Source organism: Nannospalax galili, unplaced genomic scaffold (genome assembly GCF_000622305.1).
Source record: "Nannospalax galili isolate Female #2095 unplaced genomic scaffold, S.galili_v1.0 scaffold24, whole genome shotgun sequence".
Lineage (NCBI taxonomy): Eukaryota > Metazoa > Chordata > Mammalia > Rodentia > Spalacidae > Nannospalax > Nannospalax galili.
This window is the reverse complement of record NW_008352654.1, coordinates 2,191,279-2,210,048: the sequence shown is the minus strand read 5'-3', so window position 1 is coordinate 2,210,048 and position 18,770 is coordinate 2,191,279. Positions and strand designations below refer to the sequence as shown.

Genomic DNA, 18,770 nt, shown 5'->3' with positions numbered 1-18,770 from the left:
AGTGATCGTGGCTGAATTATACTGGACTTATGTTCCTGATCCACAACATTGGACCCCGTGATATGGAAGAAAAAAAAAGAGAAAGTAGTGACTGTGAACCACAGCAATAAGAATTTTCTCTCACTGAGGTTAAAAAAGCACAAATCTATACACATAAAGATAAATATGTAGAAAGCAGTTTGAAAATATGAACATTTACCAAAATATTAATAGGTTCTCCCATAGGGACTATGGCTTCCCTTGGCCATAGATTTTGATTACATGATTACAGTACCATGCATGATACTTACTCCTCTGTCACAGGCCTCAAATATGATCAAGAGAGCAGTTATTTACCCCCATGAACACTCTTGACACAATTGTACCAGTCTGCTTAGCAGACTAGAATTGTAGCATGTAGCATCCATAGATGATGTTTATCCCCAGAATCCTGCATAGTACCTTCCACTCTGTTAAAACTATCAAACAGGGTAGAGAACTTTCTGATGAGTTGTCGGGAGCCGCTAATCATTGAGCTGTTGGCAGCCTTGTTTACTGAGTTTGTGTCATGCAAACCAGTACTTAACCTGCCCATTCAGGAGGAAGGAGTTTTCTGGAGAGCCTCACAATACCTGACCTTGAGGCATTAGTGGTAAACAAAAGGATCCAAGAAGCCTTTGATCTGACCGCTCCCTGACCCTCAGATACAGGTGGGGAAATACAGCAATTGTAACTAATTGAGTTCTTCTGTATAAAAAGACAGAACTGAAATAAATCGAGGCTGCAGTATTTACTGTGAGCCCTCCCAAGGAGCGTCTTTTCTGTATCCTTTCCTTTCTTTCAATCCTCACTCCCCCTTTCAGGTACTGTCCATTTTGGCCAGCTGGCACCGGCAGGGAGGGAATGAGAGACAGGGATGGTTGGAGCACAGTGTTAGGGCAGAGAAACTATTCTGTATGACAGAACTGAAATAAATCGAGGCTGCAGTATTTACTGTGAGCCCTCCCAAGGAGCGTCTTTTCTGTATCCTTTCCTTTCTTTCAATCCTCACTCCCCCTTTCAGGTACTGTCCATTTTGGCCAGCTGGCACCGGCAGGGAGGGAATGAGAGACAGGGATGGTTGGAGCACAGTGTTAGGGCAGAGAAACTATTCTGTATGAAAAAAGGATAGACACCTGTCCTTATATACTTACCAGCACACAGTAGACTGCAGTAGTAAAACTGAGCCTTTGCCCCAAACACTGGCATCTACTGAGAAAAGGCTTACAGTTGTAAATATGTAACTTTTGCACCTCCAAAGCATCTCTCAAGCACCTGAGAGCCAGTCTCAGGAATGCAGTTGTTAAAACAAGACTGTAGAATAAGACTTCTGTCTCCAAGACTCCATGGAGGGCAGAATACCAACTTTCATAGTTTTTAGTCCATAAACATAGCTGCCTAGTTTCATTTACGCTAATCACATCTTGACTTCGGAGACTGTACTCTCCCTTTAGTTACTTGCTTTTATTTGGCTTCAAAACTCACTACTTTCAGAGGTTAAGCAAGTTATACACAGGTAGGTGTGTGTACCTATAAATGGCTTCTTTAAAGAAAAGATCAGGGGCTGGAGAGATGGCTCAGTGGTTAAGAACACTGGCTGTTCTTGCAGAAGACCTGGGTTCAAATCCCAGAATCTACATGGCAGTTAACAACCGTCTGTAACTCCAGTTCCAGGGGATCTGACAGCCTCTTCTGTCCTCCATGGGCACTGCATGACATAGGTGCACTTACATACATGCAAGCAATACACATAAAATAAAAATTAAAAAAAAAGATCAATTTGGGCCAAGCATGCTGATGCACACCTTTAATTCCAGCACTTAGAAGGCAGAAGCAGGTGGCTCTCTGTGAGTTCCAGGCTAGCCTGTTCTACAAGCAAGTTCTAGGCCAGCCAGGGATACATAGTGAGACTCTGTTCCCCTCTGCCAAGGAATAATAATAATAATAAAAGACAAGAAAAGAAAAAAGAAGCCCATCACTCATGGGCTCAAGTAGCTGGCACTGTCGAATGTACCTCTGGACCTGTCTTAAGCCACATATTCCTGTTTTTCACTTGGCTTGTGATAGATGATAGACAATATCTCTGAAATGTGGCCTATGTGGTTGCCTGGTTACTTTTCAGGAACTTTAAGGCTATTTTTGTCAAAACGACCAACTCTTCATTTAGGCCACTGCAGGTATCTGATGGGTGACCTTTTCAAGTCAGAAAGCTCCATAGATATCCCTAAGTCCTCTCTTCAGGGAGACAGATTTCAGATGTATGTCTTCTAATCTCTCAGTTACCTAGTGAACAAACTCTTCTGTACACCTGATTGCTTCAAGATTGGCTGCGCTTCAACCAAAATGGGTGTGGTTTGGTAACACAAATGTGTTACCTGAATGCTGACCTTTAAAGAATGGAATTTAGCTATAAGATATTAATATTGGCTCATTAACTATAACACATGTACCACACAATGAAGGATGCTATTAATAAACTGTAAAAGAGGTGTTGGTAACTGAGGCATGCAGGAACTCTGCTTTTCAATCAATCTCACGGGGGCAGCGCTGAGGAGATGGAACCCAGGGCTCCAGTCAGGTTGTTTTAATCAACCTAAAACTACTTTATAAAATCTAGGGGCTGGAGAGATGGCTCAGTGGTTAAGAGCACTGGATGCTCTTGCATAGGACTTGGGTTTGATTCCCAGTACCTACATGGCAGCTAACAACCGTCCATAACTCCAATTCCAAGGGATCTGACACCCTTTTCTGACCTCACAACACAGGTGGCACTTACATACATGCAGGCAATACACTCATACACATAAAATAAAATAATAAATAAAATTTAAATTTAAAATGTCTACAGGCTGGAGAGATAGTTCAGCAGTTAAAAGTCCTTGCTGTTCTCCCAGTGATGGCTCAGTGGTTAAAAGTACTGGCTGCTCTTGCAGAGGATCTTGATTCAGTTCCCAGTATCCACATAGCAGCTAACAACCATCTGAAACTCCAGTTCCAGAGGATCCGACACACTTTCTGGCCTCCATGGGCACTGTACAACACAGGGGCACTTATATACATGCAGACTGTGGGAAGCGAGCACAGCTGAGTCAGCCAGATGGCGCCCTGGCTGGCTGCCAAACCTCGTGCTGTTTACTCCAACTCTTGGCTGATTGCCAAGGCTCGTGATTCCCGCTTGCTTACTCCAAAGTATGGAGAGGCCAAACAGGTGCTGCCAGCCTGGTGATCTTGCTACATGCCTATGAGCTACACTCTGCCTGGCCGCTGCACGTGTGTGAGCCCTGATTGATACCGGCTGGGGGGAGGGCTGTTGGAAAACGCTATATAAAGAGCTGAAGTGTGTAATAGGAAGGACACAGCATCATAAGGAACCAGCATCATAGTGAGCCAGCATCATAGTGAAGAGAACATGAGAGATAATACAAGAGAATAAAGGAGAAAGAGAAACAGAAGCTTGAACCTCACCTTGGTGTCTGTGTCGTCTTTCCTGGACTCTGCTGGACAGAGTCCCGGCTCGCGACAGCAGACAAAACACTCATACACAAAAATAAAAATAAATAATTTTTAAAAGTTTGTATGTTTAATAATACTTTAAAAAAAAAAAGAAATAGAGCTAATATCCAATGTTGCCTAAGGAGTTGGGAAAGGGTTTTCCTACCATGAACTGTTGGGATGAGTATGTGCCAATTTAACATAAAGTTATTGTGTTAAAGATTAAATGCTGTGGTTTCTTGGGCTAAGATGGCTCAGCAGTTAAGAGTATTGGCTTTTCTTACAGAAGACCTGGGTTCAAATCCCAGCACCCACACGGTGGCTAACAATGGATCATAACTCCAGTTCCAGGGGAATCTGACACTCTCTTCTGCCCTCTGAGGGCATTGCACAACATGGGTGCGCTTGCATACATGCAAGCAATACACCACTACACAAAAAATAAAAATAAAGCAAAACCAACCAACCAAACAAAAATATTGTGGTTTCTTGATGTCAAATTTTTGTTTTTAGATGGTATTTCCCATTCCTTGGGAACTTCTTTATACTTCAAGAGACAGAGATGCAAAAGAATTATTTTTCAATGTGGCCTTGCTAGTTTATCTGTTAGATACTGTCTGCTACATCCATGACAATTCTATATGCCTGTTTACTCTTCATCACGCCTAGGCATAAAAACATGTAGGTTTTTTCTGTGTCTTCATTTCTGAAAACTCTCATGTTATATAAAACCTTTTCTGGGCTGGAAAGATGGCTCAACAGGTATTTTAGTTTGCTTCTCTATTGCTCTGATAAAACACTAACCAAAGCCAACTTGAGGAGGAAAGAGTTTATTTCACCTTACACCTCCAAGGCACAGTCCATCTTTGAGAGAAGTCAGGCAAGAACTCAGGACAGGAACCTGGAGGCTGGACCACGGAGGTACACTGCCTACTGGCTTGCTCCTCTGACCTGTGCACAGCCTGCTTTCTTATACAACACAGGACCACCTGCCCAAAGGGAGCACCATCCACTGTGGGCCGGGCCCTTCTATACCACTCAAAAATCAAGAAAATGCCTCACAGACATGGCCAGAGACCAGTCTAATGGAGGAAATTCCTCCATGGAGGTTTCCTCTTCCCCAGTGTGTCAAGTTGACAACTAAAGCTTTCCAGCACAGTAGGTAAAAGTGCTTGCTGTGTAAGTCTGATGACCTGAGTTAGATTATTGGAACCCTCAGTGGAAAGAGAGAACTGATTCCCCAAATTGTCCTCTGACCTCCACATATACCTGCACTCATACATACAGATGGCGATGATAATGATCATCTATGTTAGTTGCTTTTGCCTCACTGTGACAAAATATCTGACAACACAATTTAAAAGTAGGAAGCGTTTGTTGGGTTCATGGTTACAGCACATCCTGGCAGGGAAAGTATGCCAGAGTTCAAAGGAGCCTGTGGGAAAGGCTCCCACACCATGGTAGACCAGATAGCACAAAGAGTGGGGCTGGGGCCAGGTTTTCCTAACAAAGTCATCTGCTCTTAGAAAAAATTGCAAAGGTTTTGACAGTCAACTATGAGATCTATCCTTATTCTTCCAATCATGATCTGAATAGCTTTTCCTGTATACGTTCCCAATAACTGGTCCCCCTCTCTCTTTCTCACTCTGTCTCCGTCTCTCATTAGCTCCTACAAGATTTTATTGTGGTTAACACCAAGATGGCTTGTCTTTAAAGTGTAGGAAAACTTCAGTCTTTATTCCTTTTTTTTTTCTTGTATTGGAACTTGGGGGAAGCCAGACAATTTCACATGCCCTCACCATTTCCAAGAGTCCTGCGTCCATTGCTCAAAGCTCTGATTTTCTTGTTTCCATTCTTCATATTAACATGCACACTCAGAACTTGGACACAGACTCTTCCATGTCTAATTATATTCAAGCACCTTTAGCAGGCTTGACTTCCAGGCTATGTGAACAGGCTCCCAGGACAGAAGGAATGCTGTCCCTGGAGGATTTTCTTCCTCTTTTGGTAACTGGATTAGGAAGACAGATGTGTTTTGTGACGATGATGTCTTATGTTTTCTGCTCTTTTACTGAGTGTTTGATTACTTAAGGAAAATGGGCCTAAAAAGAGTTAATGGTTGTTTTTAAAAAGTCTTTTAGTGACTTTATAACTGTATACCTGATTCATAACTCTGGCTAAATCACTGATTGTTAAAGCGAATGGCTATTATTTCACAATGATGTGTAATTCTGACCAAAGGCTTTAAACCTTTGACATCTTTGGAAGTCTTCCTCAGGATCAAAGTTCTAAAAATTTACAGAATTTGACATTTCCCCCACTGGGCCTGTCTAGATCCTCAAAGGATCCTCTCACCTAGCAAAGATAACAGTCATTCAGCTATTAGCTATAATGAATTATATGGGAAATACTATGAAATAATGCAGTGATGCTGAATATTTAAGTTTTGTTTCCATGGATATGCTATTGATGAGAATGCTCTAAAGATTATCTGATGTTTGTGAAGTCGGAGCCATGAGTATCTCGAAATTCTGCATGCAGCGAAAACAACTGAACTTTGTCAATTGCTAAATTCTCATCAGAATTCTAACCAAGTCTTTTGTCATACATAGTTTTGGTTCCTCTCTGAAAATATTTTCAACAGTAATTAAGAAAAAACAAATCAAAACAAAAACTCTGGTAATACTTGAATACAATTTTCTGGTAAGTTCAAGATTAGTGAACTAAATAAAAATTTCCATAGCTCTAATGAAGATACTGATGAAGTAATCAAACTGCTTCTAAAGATTGAACAGAAAAAGAATTATACAAGAATGAATAAGCTGATAATATTCGGAGGTTTTATGTTTAAAAAAAACTGTAATAGGGTGTCACTCTGTGGCCCAGGCTGGCCTTGAATTCGTGGCAATGCCTCAGCCTCGGCCTCCCAAGTGCTGGAATTACAGGTACATGCTCAGTTTGATGTTTCACGTGAAATATTTTTGGCTCTTTACTTAAAGGTCTTTGTTGTATAAAGTCATGTCCTGTATAAGCTATCCATAGCTCAGAGCACTTTGATAAAATGTACTTATACTTAAATTCAAGAAACTTTCTGAGCTGGGCGTGGTGGCGTACGTCTGTAGTCCCAGCACTTGGGAGGCAGAGGCAGGAGGATCTCTGTGAGTTCAAGACCAGCCTGGTCTACATAGTGAGTTCCAGGACAGCTGGGGCTACAGGGAGACCCTGCCTCAAAAAGATAAAAAAAGACATTGTAACTAAAAATCAGGATGAGAAACTGATCTCAGAATAAGTCCTGTATCATAGGGACACTCACCGTTAATGTTCTCTTTGTTCATATGGTAGGAATAATGGCATTTAAAACTTCACAGTCACTAGCTACTGCAAGCAACCTGACAGAGTTTGACCTAAAGAATCCTTTGGTCTACCATCTACCACCTACCACTGACAACATCCCAATTCAACTTTTTTTTTTAAGTTATACTACTGGTATCTCTCTAGCATACTCTTAATTCAACCCAATGATGGAAATGTCAAGTGATAAAATGACTCCATAGTATTTCTTGATCAAACAGGGAAATGTCTGTGTTGTTGCTAACACTCCATGCTGAATGTGGGAAACTGAATATGAAGTACATTAAAAAAAGAGCTCAGCCTGTGGGATCACATCTGAGCTCACCCTGATCCCTAGTAATATCATTTTGTCAATCTTAGTACTAAGTTCTTGATTTAAAATTATGCAAAGTCTTTTTAGTATGCTCTTTTTGGTTACATTTTCTTTTTCAAACTTAGTACCTATTGCCTACCAAAATTCTGGGTTTACAATGCCTAACAGAGCAATACTGACCCAGTGCTTTGAGATGATATCATCATCTACAGAACATATGAAGTTGAATTTAGCAACGGAATCCAGATGAATTTAACCTCATAACCACTCTTAAACCTTCTTTTTGCTCTAATACAGCTAACTAGGTCTTGACACTGACATGGAAGTCTAACCAAGACAGGCCCATCCTGCCAACAAGAGACGGTCAAGGTCTAACAAACAATGATTGATCAATAGTGTTTTTTATAGAAAATCTTGATCAAGTGGGGAAAATGTGGAAGTTCTCAGAACCAAATTCGAGTTTCTTATGTCATTTCTAACAAAATAAAATTCATTAAATACATAAATTCGAAGGTTATAAAGAAAAGGTTCTCACACACATTAACCTGATACTATAATAAAAGTCTTCTAGAAACACAACTTAAAGGCCACTTATAAAAAATAGTATCAATAGAAATACTACTACTATCAATAATACCTAGTAAGAATATCTGCCCAGCAACTGCCCAACTGGGAAGACTGGTTTCCATTTTTACTAATAGTCTGTGTGACTAAGGATTATTCTTTCAAGTTATCTTATGTAATTCCCTCATTCTTCCTATAAAGTTGATAAGGAGAATTTCTGAATATTGAGAAACTGCAGGACATACTCAATTATCCTATTTTAATAAAGTATCAAGAAGAAAGGCAGGTCTTATCTACCAGTCTGAATTTGGGAAGAGATGTTCTTACAGGATCTTGAATGGTTTCTGTTTTGTTCAGGGGTTTTTTGGGGGGTTTTTTTTTCTGTCTTTTTGAGACAGGGTCTCCCTGTAGTCCCAGCTGACCTGAACTCACTATGTAGACCAGGCTGGCCTTGAACTCACAAGGATCCACCTGCCTCTGCCTCCCGAGTGCTGGGATTAAAGGTGTGTGCCACCAAGCCCAGACAAATAATGCATTTTTATCAGTCAATCTCTCATTCTATTTATACAACAAATTTATGGCTCATCTCTGGAGCAGTGCAGAAACTGGACAAAGACTGAGGTAATTTCTATTGAAACCGGAAAATTCTCTGAGCACACCCCAAGCTGAGCCAAAGGAAGGCCCACACACACTCTATTCATATCCCCCTGGTCATTCAGGGAGATGATCCTGTGCTGTTTGTGCACTGCTTGTCTAGTTAGAGGTGACTGAAGCCCCTCTCTATCTCTGACTTCTGCTTTGTCAATTGTTAACTGGACTGTCTTCTGGTGTTTAGTCCTGGCCTATGTTGCTACTTTTTGACCTTGCAGTGTTGCTGGTCTTAGCTGTTGGTGGGGCCAGCTAGCTGTTCCTCAAACTATGCTCTCAGTTTGTAGTTTTACTATGAGCCTTTTTCCTTCACTGTCTAGGGAGAGTTAAAGCTTAACACACTACCAAGAAGTAGGTAGTTTTCTTTCTTACCTCATATTTAGCTCCTCATTTGTGGGGCAGTTGGGACTAGGCGGTGGCTTTTTAGGAGCAGTTCCAACTTAGTCTGCTATACTTTGCTGTATTAGAATACATGAAAGGGCAACAATGCCTTGAATATGTTCCTTGGGGACACATGCATATTCAGGAGAAGCTGGTGGGCCTGCCCACACTGGAATAGAGCCCCAGAGCCCTGTCTTTTCTTCTATCTGGTCAGCTTAGCTATCTCACACTCAGGTACAAGCCCCTTTTATTTCCCTAGTATTCCCAACCTCACAGCTTTAACACACCTTTGAACCCTGGCTTCTGTTTTTACCACAGTAGTTGCCCATGCTTTTGTAAATAGTTAATTTTTGAAATCCTTTAAAGTATTCCAGTTTGCCTGAACTTTTTTCTTGCCTGAACTCTGATACAAGTCCCAGACTAATAATTGTGCACTGAATTGGAAAACACTATTCCCCTGCTTAGTATGAGCCATGTTTTCACACGTTAGTCCTTTGAAATCCCAGGAAAGCTTTTCAGATATTGACACCGGATTCAGAGACTTACTTACATAACTTGGTCAGGAACTGGAAAAGTGGAGTGTGGTGGCCTGTCTGTAAGCCCAGCATTCAGAAAGTAGAGGTAGGTGCATCAGGGGCTCAAGGTCATCCTCAGCTATACAGCAAATTCAAGGCCAGCCTGGACCACGGGACGACGGAACTCAAAAACCACCACCATTTGGAAGATAAGTTAGGTGCAGAATCAGAGCAGGCCGGTCAGACTCTATAAGCATCTAACTGCTCTGGAAGTGGCTCCAAGCTCCAATAGCTCTAAGTAAAGGCTTGGTAGTGGTGGGCCCTGGGTGACCTAAGGAGGGATAAGGCCCTGTTTCTCCAGAATTACATCCCTTGGGATACTTCCGCAAAATCCGGATTTTTGGAAAGACACTTTCCCCAGTCTTTCAGTTTCAGTGGTCTTTTACAAACATTTCGACACTCAAAGTCATCCAGGGCACGCTAGGAGGCTTGGCACAGCGGTTCCCAGCCAATGGAAGAGCGGGGGTGGGTTTAATAGCAATAAATCCAGGGACGTCTAGAACCTCCCACCTTAATCTGGAGTCTCCCTAGGAAATACATTTATTGACTGCCCAGAACCAGATGGCTCCTACAGTGCTCCTGGAGCCCGCGGGCCGCAGCTGCTGGGACGAGCCGCTGCGCATCACCGTGCGCGGACTCACCCCCGAGCAGCCCGTCACGCTGCGCACGGCCCTAAGCGACGAGAAAGCCGTGCTCTTCCGCGCCCACGCGCGCTACCGCGCCGACGCCGGCGGCGAGCTGGACCTGGCGCGCGCGCCCGCGCTGGGCGGCAGCTTCGCGGGGCTCGAGCCCATGGGGCTGCTCTGGGCCCTGGAGCCCGACAGGCCTCTCTGGCGCCTGCTCAAGCGGGACGTGCAGACGCCCTTCGTGCTGGAGCTGGAGGTGCTGGACGGCCACGAGCCCGACGGCGGGCGGCTGCTGGCCCGGGCGGTGCACGAGCGCCACTTCCTGCCGCCCGGGGTGCGGCGGGTGCCCGTGCGCGCGGGCCGGGTGCGCGCCACGCTCTTCCTGCCTCCAGGTGAGCCGACCTGCATCTCTGTCCTTGGCCTGGGATGCTTCATAGGTGCATCACCTGGGCCCCTTCTCCCTGCCTCGCTCCCAGACTCCCCACGGGCCCTTAGAGGTCATAGTTGAAAGTGCTGAGTGTCGTTTTGTAAAGGTTCAAGGTCAAGGACATGGTATTTTTGTGTGTGTGTGTGTGTGTGTGTGTGTGTGTGTGTGTGTATCGCCTGCATGTGTATTGAGTGCACCTGTGTCATGCAAAGCCATCGGAGGTCGGAAGAGGGTGTTGGATCCCCTGGAACGGTAGTTATGGACTGTTAGTCGCCATCTGGGTGCTGGGAATCGAGCACAGGCCTTCTGCGATAGCAGCCAGTGCTCTTAATGGCTAAGCCATCTTTCCAGCTCTTAGGCATAGTATTTATGTAACGGATAGCACTTCGTTTAGGAAGTTTAAGTGTCCTTAATACTGCTCTAGGATATAGAAGAGATGTAAAACCGAGAAAGTAGTTTTTTGGTAAACAGCCTTTAGAATATTTTAATGGTTACATATTTAAATAATAAGCAAAAATTCAAGAATTCAATGGTTTATATAATAAAAGATCTCTTCCGTGGGTAGTCATTATTATTGGCTTTGTGGGCAAGTATGTTTCCTTTTTTACTCTGCCACAGCCTGATAGCCCAGTTAGGACACTTTTTAAGGTTCAGAATTTCCTGGGGACTCTGGAATGCTTCATATTGTGTGATTCTTGAAAATTAATTTTTTCCTTACCATATACTGATTATATATTAATTGCAGTTTACAGTTATGCCGTCCTCATCTCCCCAATATCAGACAGTCCCCTGCTCTAGATGGAGATCCGCTCCTGATTGTTTCCTGTGTTTGATAACCTATACCACTACTGAGCCCCCTTCAAGCCATTGACTTCAAGTCTAATTTTAAAAAGACCTCCAGGAACCTCTCCTACTCTAGTTCCCAAATGTGTTTGCAGCAATATTTGTCAGAGTGGAAACAGTAAACAACTTAGATGTCCATCATAGAATGGAATTTTCCTATATTCAATCTTCAGATGATCTGAAACTGTCAAAAATGAGGTGAATCTGTGTGTACTGATGTAGGAGGATGTAAGGATGTCCAGAATATACTGGTGTATGAAAGAATCAACTGCAGAAATGTGCATGATATCTTGTTTCTAAGTGAACAAGTGTTTATGTACAATACAAATAACCAAGATACATAATTTGCATATGTAGTCCTAGAAAAATGCACCTGGAGTGTACAGTGATCACTGTCCTATAAAGGAAAAAAAAAAGCAACAACCTTAATGATAGCAAAAAGTAGCCAAATTACAAATTCCTCAGTGTTCTCTAAAGTACAGAGCACCTCCCTAACAATTGGGAAAGAAAATAATCATCTGGGTCCTTCATAGTTAAAATTTTAAGGCTGGTGAGATGACTCAGTGATTAAGAGAACTGGATGCTCTTGCATAGGACCTGGGCTTGATTCCTAGCACCCACATGGTAGCTAACAACTGTCTGTAACTCCAGTTCTAGGAGAATCCAACACCCTTTTCTAATCTCCTCAGGCATTGCATGACATGGGTATACTTACACACATGTGGACAATACACTCATACACATAAAAGAAAAAAATAAAATAAATTGTAAGGCACATATCTTAGTTGATTGCTTATCTAGCATGCAAGAGGGCCTGGGTTCAGTCCCCAAGACTGCATAAAATGGGTTTGTTGGCCTATGCCTATAACCTTAGCACTGAGGAGGTAAAGGCAGGAGAATCAGGAATTCAAGGTTGTGCTTAGCTATGTAGCGAGTTTAATGCCATCCTGGGCTACATGAGACCATCTCAAAAAGATACATTTTGTTCTAATTACAAAGATCCTAGAAAATTGTTGCAACAAATGTAGATGGGATGTGGCCTCACTCTGATGATTTTTAATTGAAATTTTGTGAAGTTCATATACTATAACTTGATGGTATTTAGGTTCCCTCCTCCATCCTTACCTCCTCTTATTCCCCCCAATCAATTTAATATACTCTAATACACACACACACACACACACACACACACACACACTGAGGCCTACAGAGGCTAATTTGTGTCCCCAAATGTCCTTCTGTGTGGGTTCAACCATTGGACTTGGTTAACCTACCAAGAATCCCATGTTTGAAAGAGGTTGTCTCTGCCCCTCCCAGCAGCCATCTTTTGCCAGTATTTCCTTAAGTGGGGTTGGAATTTCTAACCCACTTCCTTGTGTCTATGCTGGGATTTTTTCTGGTTTGAGCTTGCATGGGACTTATGTATTCTGTCACCATTGCTATGAGTTCATATGAGTAACTGACCAGCTGTCTGGAAAAATCTTTGTTTCCCTGTGGCCATCCACCACTTCTGGTTCTTACAATCTTTCCACTGCTCTTCTGCAATGATCCCTGAGCCTTGGGAGGCAGAAGTTTGAAATATAGATGTCCTATTCAGGCAGGGTTAAGCACAGTGCAGCCTCTTACTCTTTGCATGTTGGCCAGTTGTGGGTTTCTGCATTAGGGATGCGTTAATCCATGGGTATAACAATAAGTCCTTAAAAGCTGGTTTATTCCAGGGGATTCAACTTCTGACCTCAGTGGGATTGCATGAAACAGATGCACTAACTCACTGGGAGAACACTTATACACATACACTAAAAATAAGAGTGATACCTTGGGACTAGCCTGGTAAGTATACCTCTCACCACTCATCAAAGAACCTTCATTTTGCAATATGTGGAGTCTATTACAGAGTTCCCCAACTTGTCAAACACACAGAATAAATATCTGAGACACCCAGCCCTAAGTGAAACATCTACAATGCAACCTCTACACCTAAGACTGAGAAACGGGAGGAGAGAATATTAATACAGCTCTCAACTCTTACCAGCAAAGCTTCCTCATGCAATAGATGATGATTAACACAGAAAGCCACAAGCGGCCAAAATTGGAGAATAAGAGACTGCAGAGTATATATCCCTGGCTAGGACTCCTCAGGGACCACTTCAGAAGAGAGAGTGGAAAGACTGTTAAGAGTCAGGTGGTGGATGACCACAAGGAAACAGTTTTTCAGGCATCTGGGAACTTGATTGTATGAGCTTACAGCAATGGTGACAGCATGAAGATCCATGCAAACTCAAACCCGACAAAATCTCAGCATAAAAGTGAAGAAATTGGTAAGAAGCCTTAACCTTAGCTGACGAAATATTGGCAGGTGATCACTTATGAGTGAGGAAGAGTTGGTCGTCTTTAAGGGAGTGACACTGAGGGACATCTGGGGATACAAACTTGACTCAATATGCCTTAACATATATGACATAATTCATGAAATCTGGTGGGGGAGACTGGAGGAGATACACGTACGGGAGGGGGTCTAAATATGATTAAGATGTATAAAATGCACAAAAATTGGGGGCTGGAGAGATGGCTTAGTGGTTAAGAGCACTGGCTGCTCTTACAGAGGACCCAGGTTCAATTCCCAGCACCCACATGGCGGGTATGAACCATTCTTAACTCCAGTTCCAGGGGAATCCGAAGCCCTCCTCTGACCTCTGCAGCACTGCACTACATGGGTGCACTCATACATGCAGGCAATACACTCATACACATAAAATTTTTTTAAAAAACACAAAAATTCAATAAAAATAGAAAAATAAAAACTAAGGTAAATTTCTAAAACATTTTTGGGGCTGGAGAGATGGCTCAGTGGTTAAGAGCACTGGCTGCTCTTGCAGAAGACCCAGGTTCAGTTCCCAGCACCACATGGTGGCTAAGAACTGTCTGTAACTCCAGTTCCAGGGGATCCAGTGCCCTCTTATGGCCACTGAAGGCATTTCATGCATAGGTGCAACTCCATACAAGCAGGCAAAACACTCACATAGAATTTTAATACAATAACTATTTAGAAGAAAACTAATTAGATTCTCCCTGTGACCTGTCTAGCCTCAGATTCCTAAGCCTAATATCAATGTCAGGTATGGGCTCCATCCTAGGAAGTGGACCTTAAATCCAGTTTAAAAGGTGGTTAGTTATTCTCATATTTGTGCCACCACTGCACTGGTGGCATAGCTTACCAGGCCAGTTGTTATTAGAGTTCACAGGATTCACAGCTGGGTAAGGTTGATGCTTTTCTCCTTCTGGTAGCGTGCCTTCCAACACTATGAACGCTAGGTAGGAAAGATGAGGCTCTGAAGTCAGCACCAGCTTGATTTCTCCTTGTACTACAGCTCATGTAATGCTTCAGCAATAGGGTCTTACCATCCAACCTTAGCGTGGGGAGACATTTAGGACTCTCAAATCAAAACCAAAAGACTATTCCAGTAGGTAACCAAGAGCAGGGGCAATGGCCAGTATTCTTTGAGCAATGACCCCTGGTCAACAGCTTCTAGAGGAGTCCATTCCTGGCATTGAGGTTTCTTTTTTCATTAGCCTATGAAAATGTCCCCCTGTTACAGGATAACTCCTTTTAATCTCTTTTTATGATATCATAAAAAGATACTTTAAGAAGCTTCTATAATGGTAGGTTTCCATATGGATTTTTCTTTTTAAAATATTATTTTATGTGTATGAGTGTATTGCCTGCCATGTACGTAAGTGCACCTGTGTCATACAATGCCTGTGGAGGTCAGAAGACAGCATCCAATTCTCCTGGAACTGAAGTTACAGATGGTTGTTAGCCTCCATGTGGGTGCTGAGAATTGAACCAAGGTCCTCTGCAAGAGCAGTAAGTACTCTTAACTCCTGAGCCACCTCTCCAGCTCCCCATATAGCTTTTTTCTGTGGGCCTTTAGTGTTACTTATCTCTCCCTATATCCCTATACTCCCTCCTCTGCCCTGCTCTCCCCACTTTAATAATTTTGAGGGCAACCATGAAAACTACAAGCTTTAGTTATACAAAGGTGGGTGTTGCATGAGAATTTAGAACTATTTTCCGGATGATTCCAAGAAAACCAGTGATGGTTTGATATCACAAAACATGGAAGCACAACCAATCCATTTTTGGGTTGCAAACTTCAAAAAACAGACACTGTGTTACTTAAATAGGAAAGATACTTATTCCAAGGCCATTGGTTTAGGAACATTTTGCATCCATGCAACCCTGAAGATCACCAATGCTGGTCACTTGGGGCTGCTGTGCACTCAGTGCAATGCTATTTGCCTGAGGAAACTCCCAACTCTACCTGTTTGGAAGATTCCCTACTTGTGGTTTTTATGCAAGGTAAGATCCTGGAGCCCACTAATAATGACAGTCTGGTTGGACTTTGTTTTTCAAAACAGGAAAAGAGGCTTGGATGTTCCATGTCCCTCTACCTGGTCCCTCAAATAAACTAAAAGATTTCAAGACATTATGTTTTTGTTTTTTTCTTGCCAAGGACCTGGGCCCTATCCTGGGATCATAGACCTTTTTGGTACTGGAGGTGGCCTTCTGGAGTACCGTGCAAGTCTGCTGGCTGGGAAAGGTTTCGCTGTCCTGGCTCTGGCTTATTATAACTATGATGACCTCCCTAAGGACATGGACATCCTCCACCTGGAGTACTTTGAAGAAGCTGTGAACTACTTGCTCAGTCACCCTCAGGTTGTCTGGTCACATAGTCTTAGTTTTCATTTCAGGGTCCTAAGTGCCTCCCCTAGCCAAAGCTGGATTTGCAGATCAGTAGCTTGAGGCGTTATCACAATCAAATATTTAGTCTTTTCCAAATTCAGAGCAAAGTGTGTTTCTAAAGTGCGATGGTCTCATGGGGCACGGAATGGTCAGTACAAAGTATGAATCTCATGTAAGGTGGTTAACTATCCCACTATGCTGAGGGGAGAGAGCTTCTTCCTCTAAAACTGAGGTACAGTCAAGGCAAATCATGAGTATTCATCACCTTATAGTACATTGCTGCTCTGTATCTGTGACTTTGTTGTCCGCCTCCATGTTTGTAATGAGTGTTAAATGACTCACACTTATGAAGCCCATGAACTATACCCCACATTTACTTTAAGCTTGTATTCATTCATACAACATTAGTGGGTCTAGATACAGCATAGACAAGGTCATGTCTACATGAGTCAGAACACAGTGTGGAGGGTAGGAAAAGGACTGCCAAGGAAAGGGGAATTGTAAAATTCAGGGTTGATGAAATTAACAGAACACTGATGAGGAATAGTGAAGCTAAGTGAAGGGGAAAAGACTCATTTTGAAGACTTTCTGTTAGTTATAGTGTTGTTGGTTGTCTAGATCACTGTAGCAATTATGTTTTTGTAGACCTTTTAGTATCTGCTATCACGTCCATGTCAGAAACAAAATAAATACAGAAGGAAATTGATGATTCAGAATCTGCCAAGGAGGCATACATTTATTGGGTTGTTTCCCATTATGTACCCAATAGTGATTTTAAAATATTTTTATTTTATGTGACTGAGTGTATTGCCTAAATGTATGTAAGTGGACCCATGTTGTGCAGTGCCCATGGAGGTCAGAAGATCCCCTGGTACTGGAGTTACAGGCAGTTGTTTGCTGCCCTGTGGGTGCTCAGCCGAACCCAGGTCCTCTGAAGCAGCCAGTGCTCTTTAACTGCTGAACCATCTCTCCAGCCCCGATTTCATACTGCACAAATATACTGTATCTGCTAGGCAGCTATTTAATTACCACAACGATTATTTGGGGGGGGGGGACTATTTTCAGGAAGAAAAATGTTCCCTGAAGAACAGGCCTTCTCTCCCTCAGTATTTACACATGCATCTTATAACCTTACCTGGGTTCACCTTCATACTTTTCACATTTCCTTGTGTGAACTTGTGTGAATGCAGTGGACACTGCACTCACAGGCACCACAGGCTAAATAGTGAACATTTTCTGGACTTGTCTGAGTACTTCATATACATCATGCTCAGGACTTTACTTGGATTTCCCATTTGAGCTCAAGTGGACTCTGGCCTAGAGGTCATCTTACTGCTAGAACACTAAGCTTTGTAAAAGCCTAATAACCTTTCTAAAGCCAAGATGGTATAGAGTCAGGCTCAGGGCCACCTGATGTCTAAGGGCAGGTACCCGTCACTGTCCTACCCTCTCTGTGGGCTTATTCTCCTTTTCTCTTTGTGCCTTTCTTAGGTAAAGGGTCCAGGAGTTGGGCTGCTTGGCATTTCCAAAGGGGGTGAACTCTGCCTCTCCATGGCCTCTTTCCTGAAGAACATCACGGCTGCTGTCATAATCAATGGCTCAATGGTCAATGTTGGAGGAACTTTACACTTCAAGGATGAGACCCTGTTTCAAGTAGGCACAAACAAAAGACGAATCAAGGTGACTAAAGATGGCCTCAGAGACATTGTGGATGTCCTGAATAATCCTTTTGAAGGACCTGACCAGAAGAGCTTGATTCCTGTGGAGAGGTCTGACACCACCTTCCTGTTCCTAGTAGGTCAGGATGACCACAACTGGAAGAGCGAATTCTATGCCACTGAGGCCTCCAAACGCTTACAGGCCCATGGGAAGGAAAAGCCCCAGATCATCTGCTACCCAAAGACGGGGCACTACATTGAACCCCCTTACTTCCCCCTCTGTAAGGCTTCCCTGCACAGCTTAATTGGTGGTCCTGTCATGTGGGGAGGGGAGCCCAGGGCTCATGCCATGGCCCAGGTGGACGCATGGCAGCAACTCCAGACTTTCTTCCACAAACACCTGGGTGGTGAAGAGAAGACAATCTCAGCAAAACTTTAATTTTTATTCAGTTAACGTCTCTGATGCTGATCTCTTCTAGGAATACCCTCCATTGTGTGTGTGTGTGTGTGTGTGTGTGTGTGTGTGTGTGTGTTTATCTGTTTTATATATAAATTTAGAGTTTCCCAAAAAGATTTTTTCTTTTTTCTTTGGAAACTGCAAGCCTTATCAATCTGGGAGGGAAGGGACTGTGCAGAAAACATAAGGTGTGGTAAAAGGTTACCTCTTAGCATGGCACTGTGTCCTAGTTTGCTTCTCCATTGCTGTGACAAAACACTATGACCAATACCAACTTGGGGTGGAAAGGGTTTATTTGGCTTACATCTCCCAGGTCACAGTTCATCAGGGAGCCCAAGGTAGGAACTCAGGGCAGGAACCTGGAGGCAGGAGCTGGAGCACAGGCTATGGAGGAATACTGCTTACTGGCTTGCTCCCCTGGCCCTACTCAGCCTGTTTTCTTATGCATCACAGGCCCACCTGCCCAAGGGTGGCACCACCCACAGTGGGCTGGGCCCTCCCACATCACTCAGCAATAAAGAAGGTGCCCCATGGACATGGCCACAGGCCAGCCCAATGAAAGCAATTCCCCAATTGAGGCTCCCTCAACCAGGTGTGTCAAGTTGACACTAAAGCTATCCAGCAGACACTACATGCTAATAACAAAGCTGCAACTCTGAAATTTTGGAAACTA

The 18,770-nt window shown here is 43.2% G+C and overlaps 1 protein-coding gene across 1 annotated transcript; it reads left to right on the top strand.

The window, feature by feature from the left end:
- The first annotated feature begins 9,862 nt into the window (after positions 1-9,862).
- Positions 9,863-18,433, top strand: LOC103747382 (acyl-coenzyme A thioesterase 3). The gene is made up of 3 exons (XM_008849774.3): positions 9,863-10,360; positions 15,753-15,955; positions 17,474-18,433. Exons 1-3 carry the CDS (start codon positions 9,904-9,906, stop codon positions 18,077-18,079), a joined length of 1,266 nt encoding a protein of 421 aa, XP_008847996.1. The 5' UTR covers positions 9,863-9,903; the 3' UTR covers positions 18,080-18,433.
- The last annotated feature ends 337 nt before the right edge of the window (positions 18,434-18,770 follow it).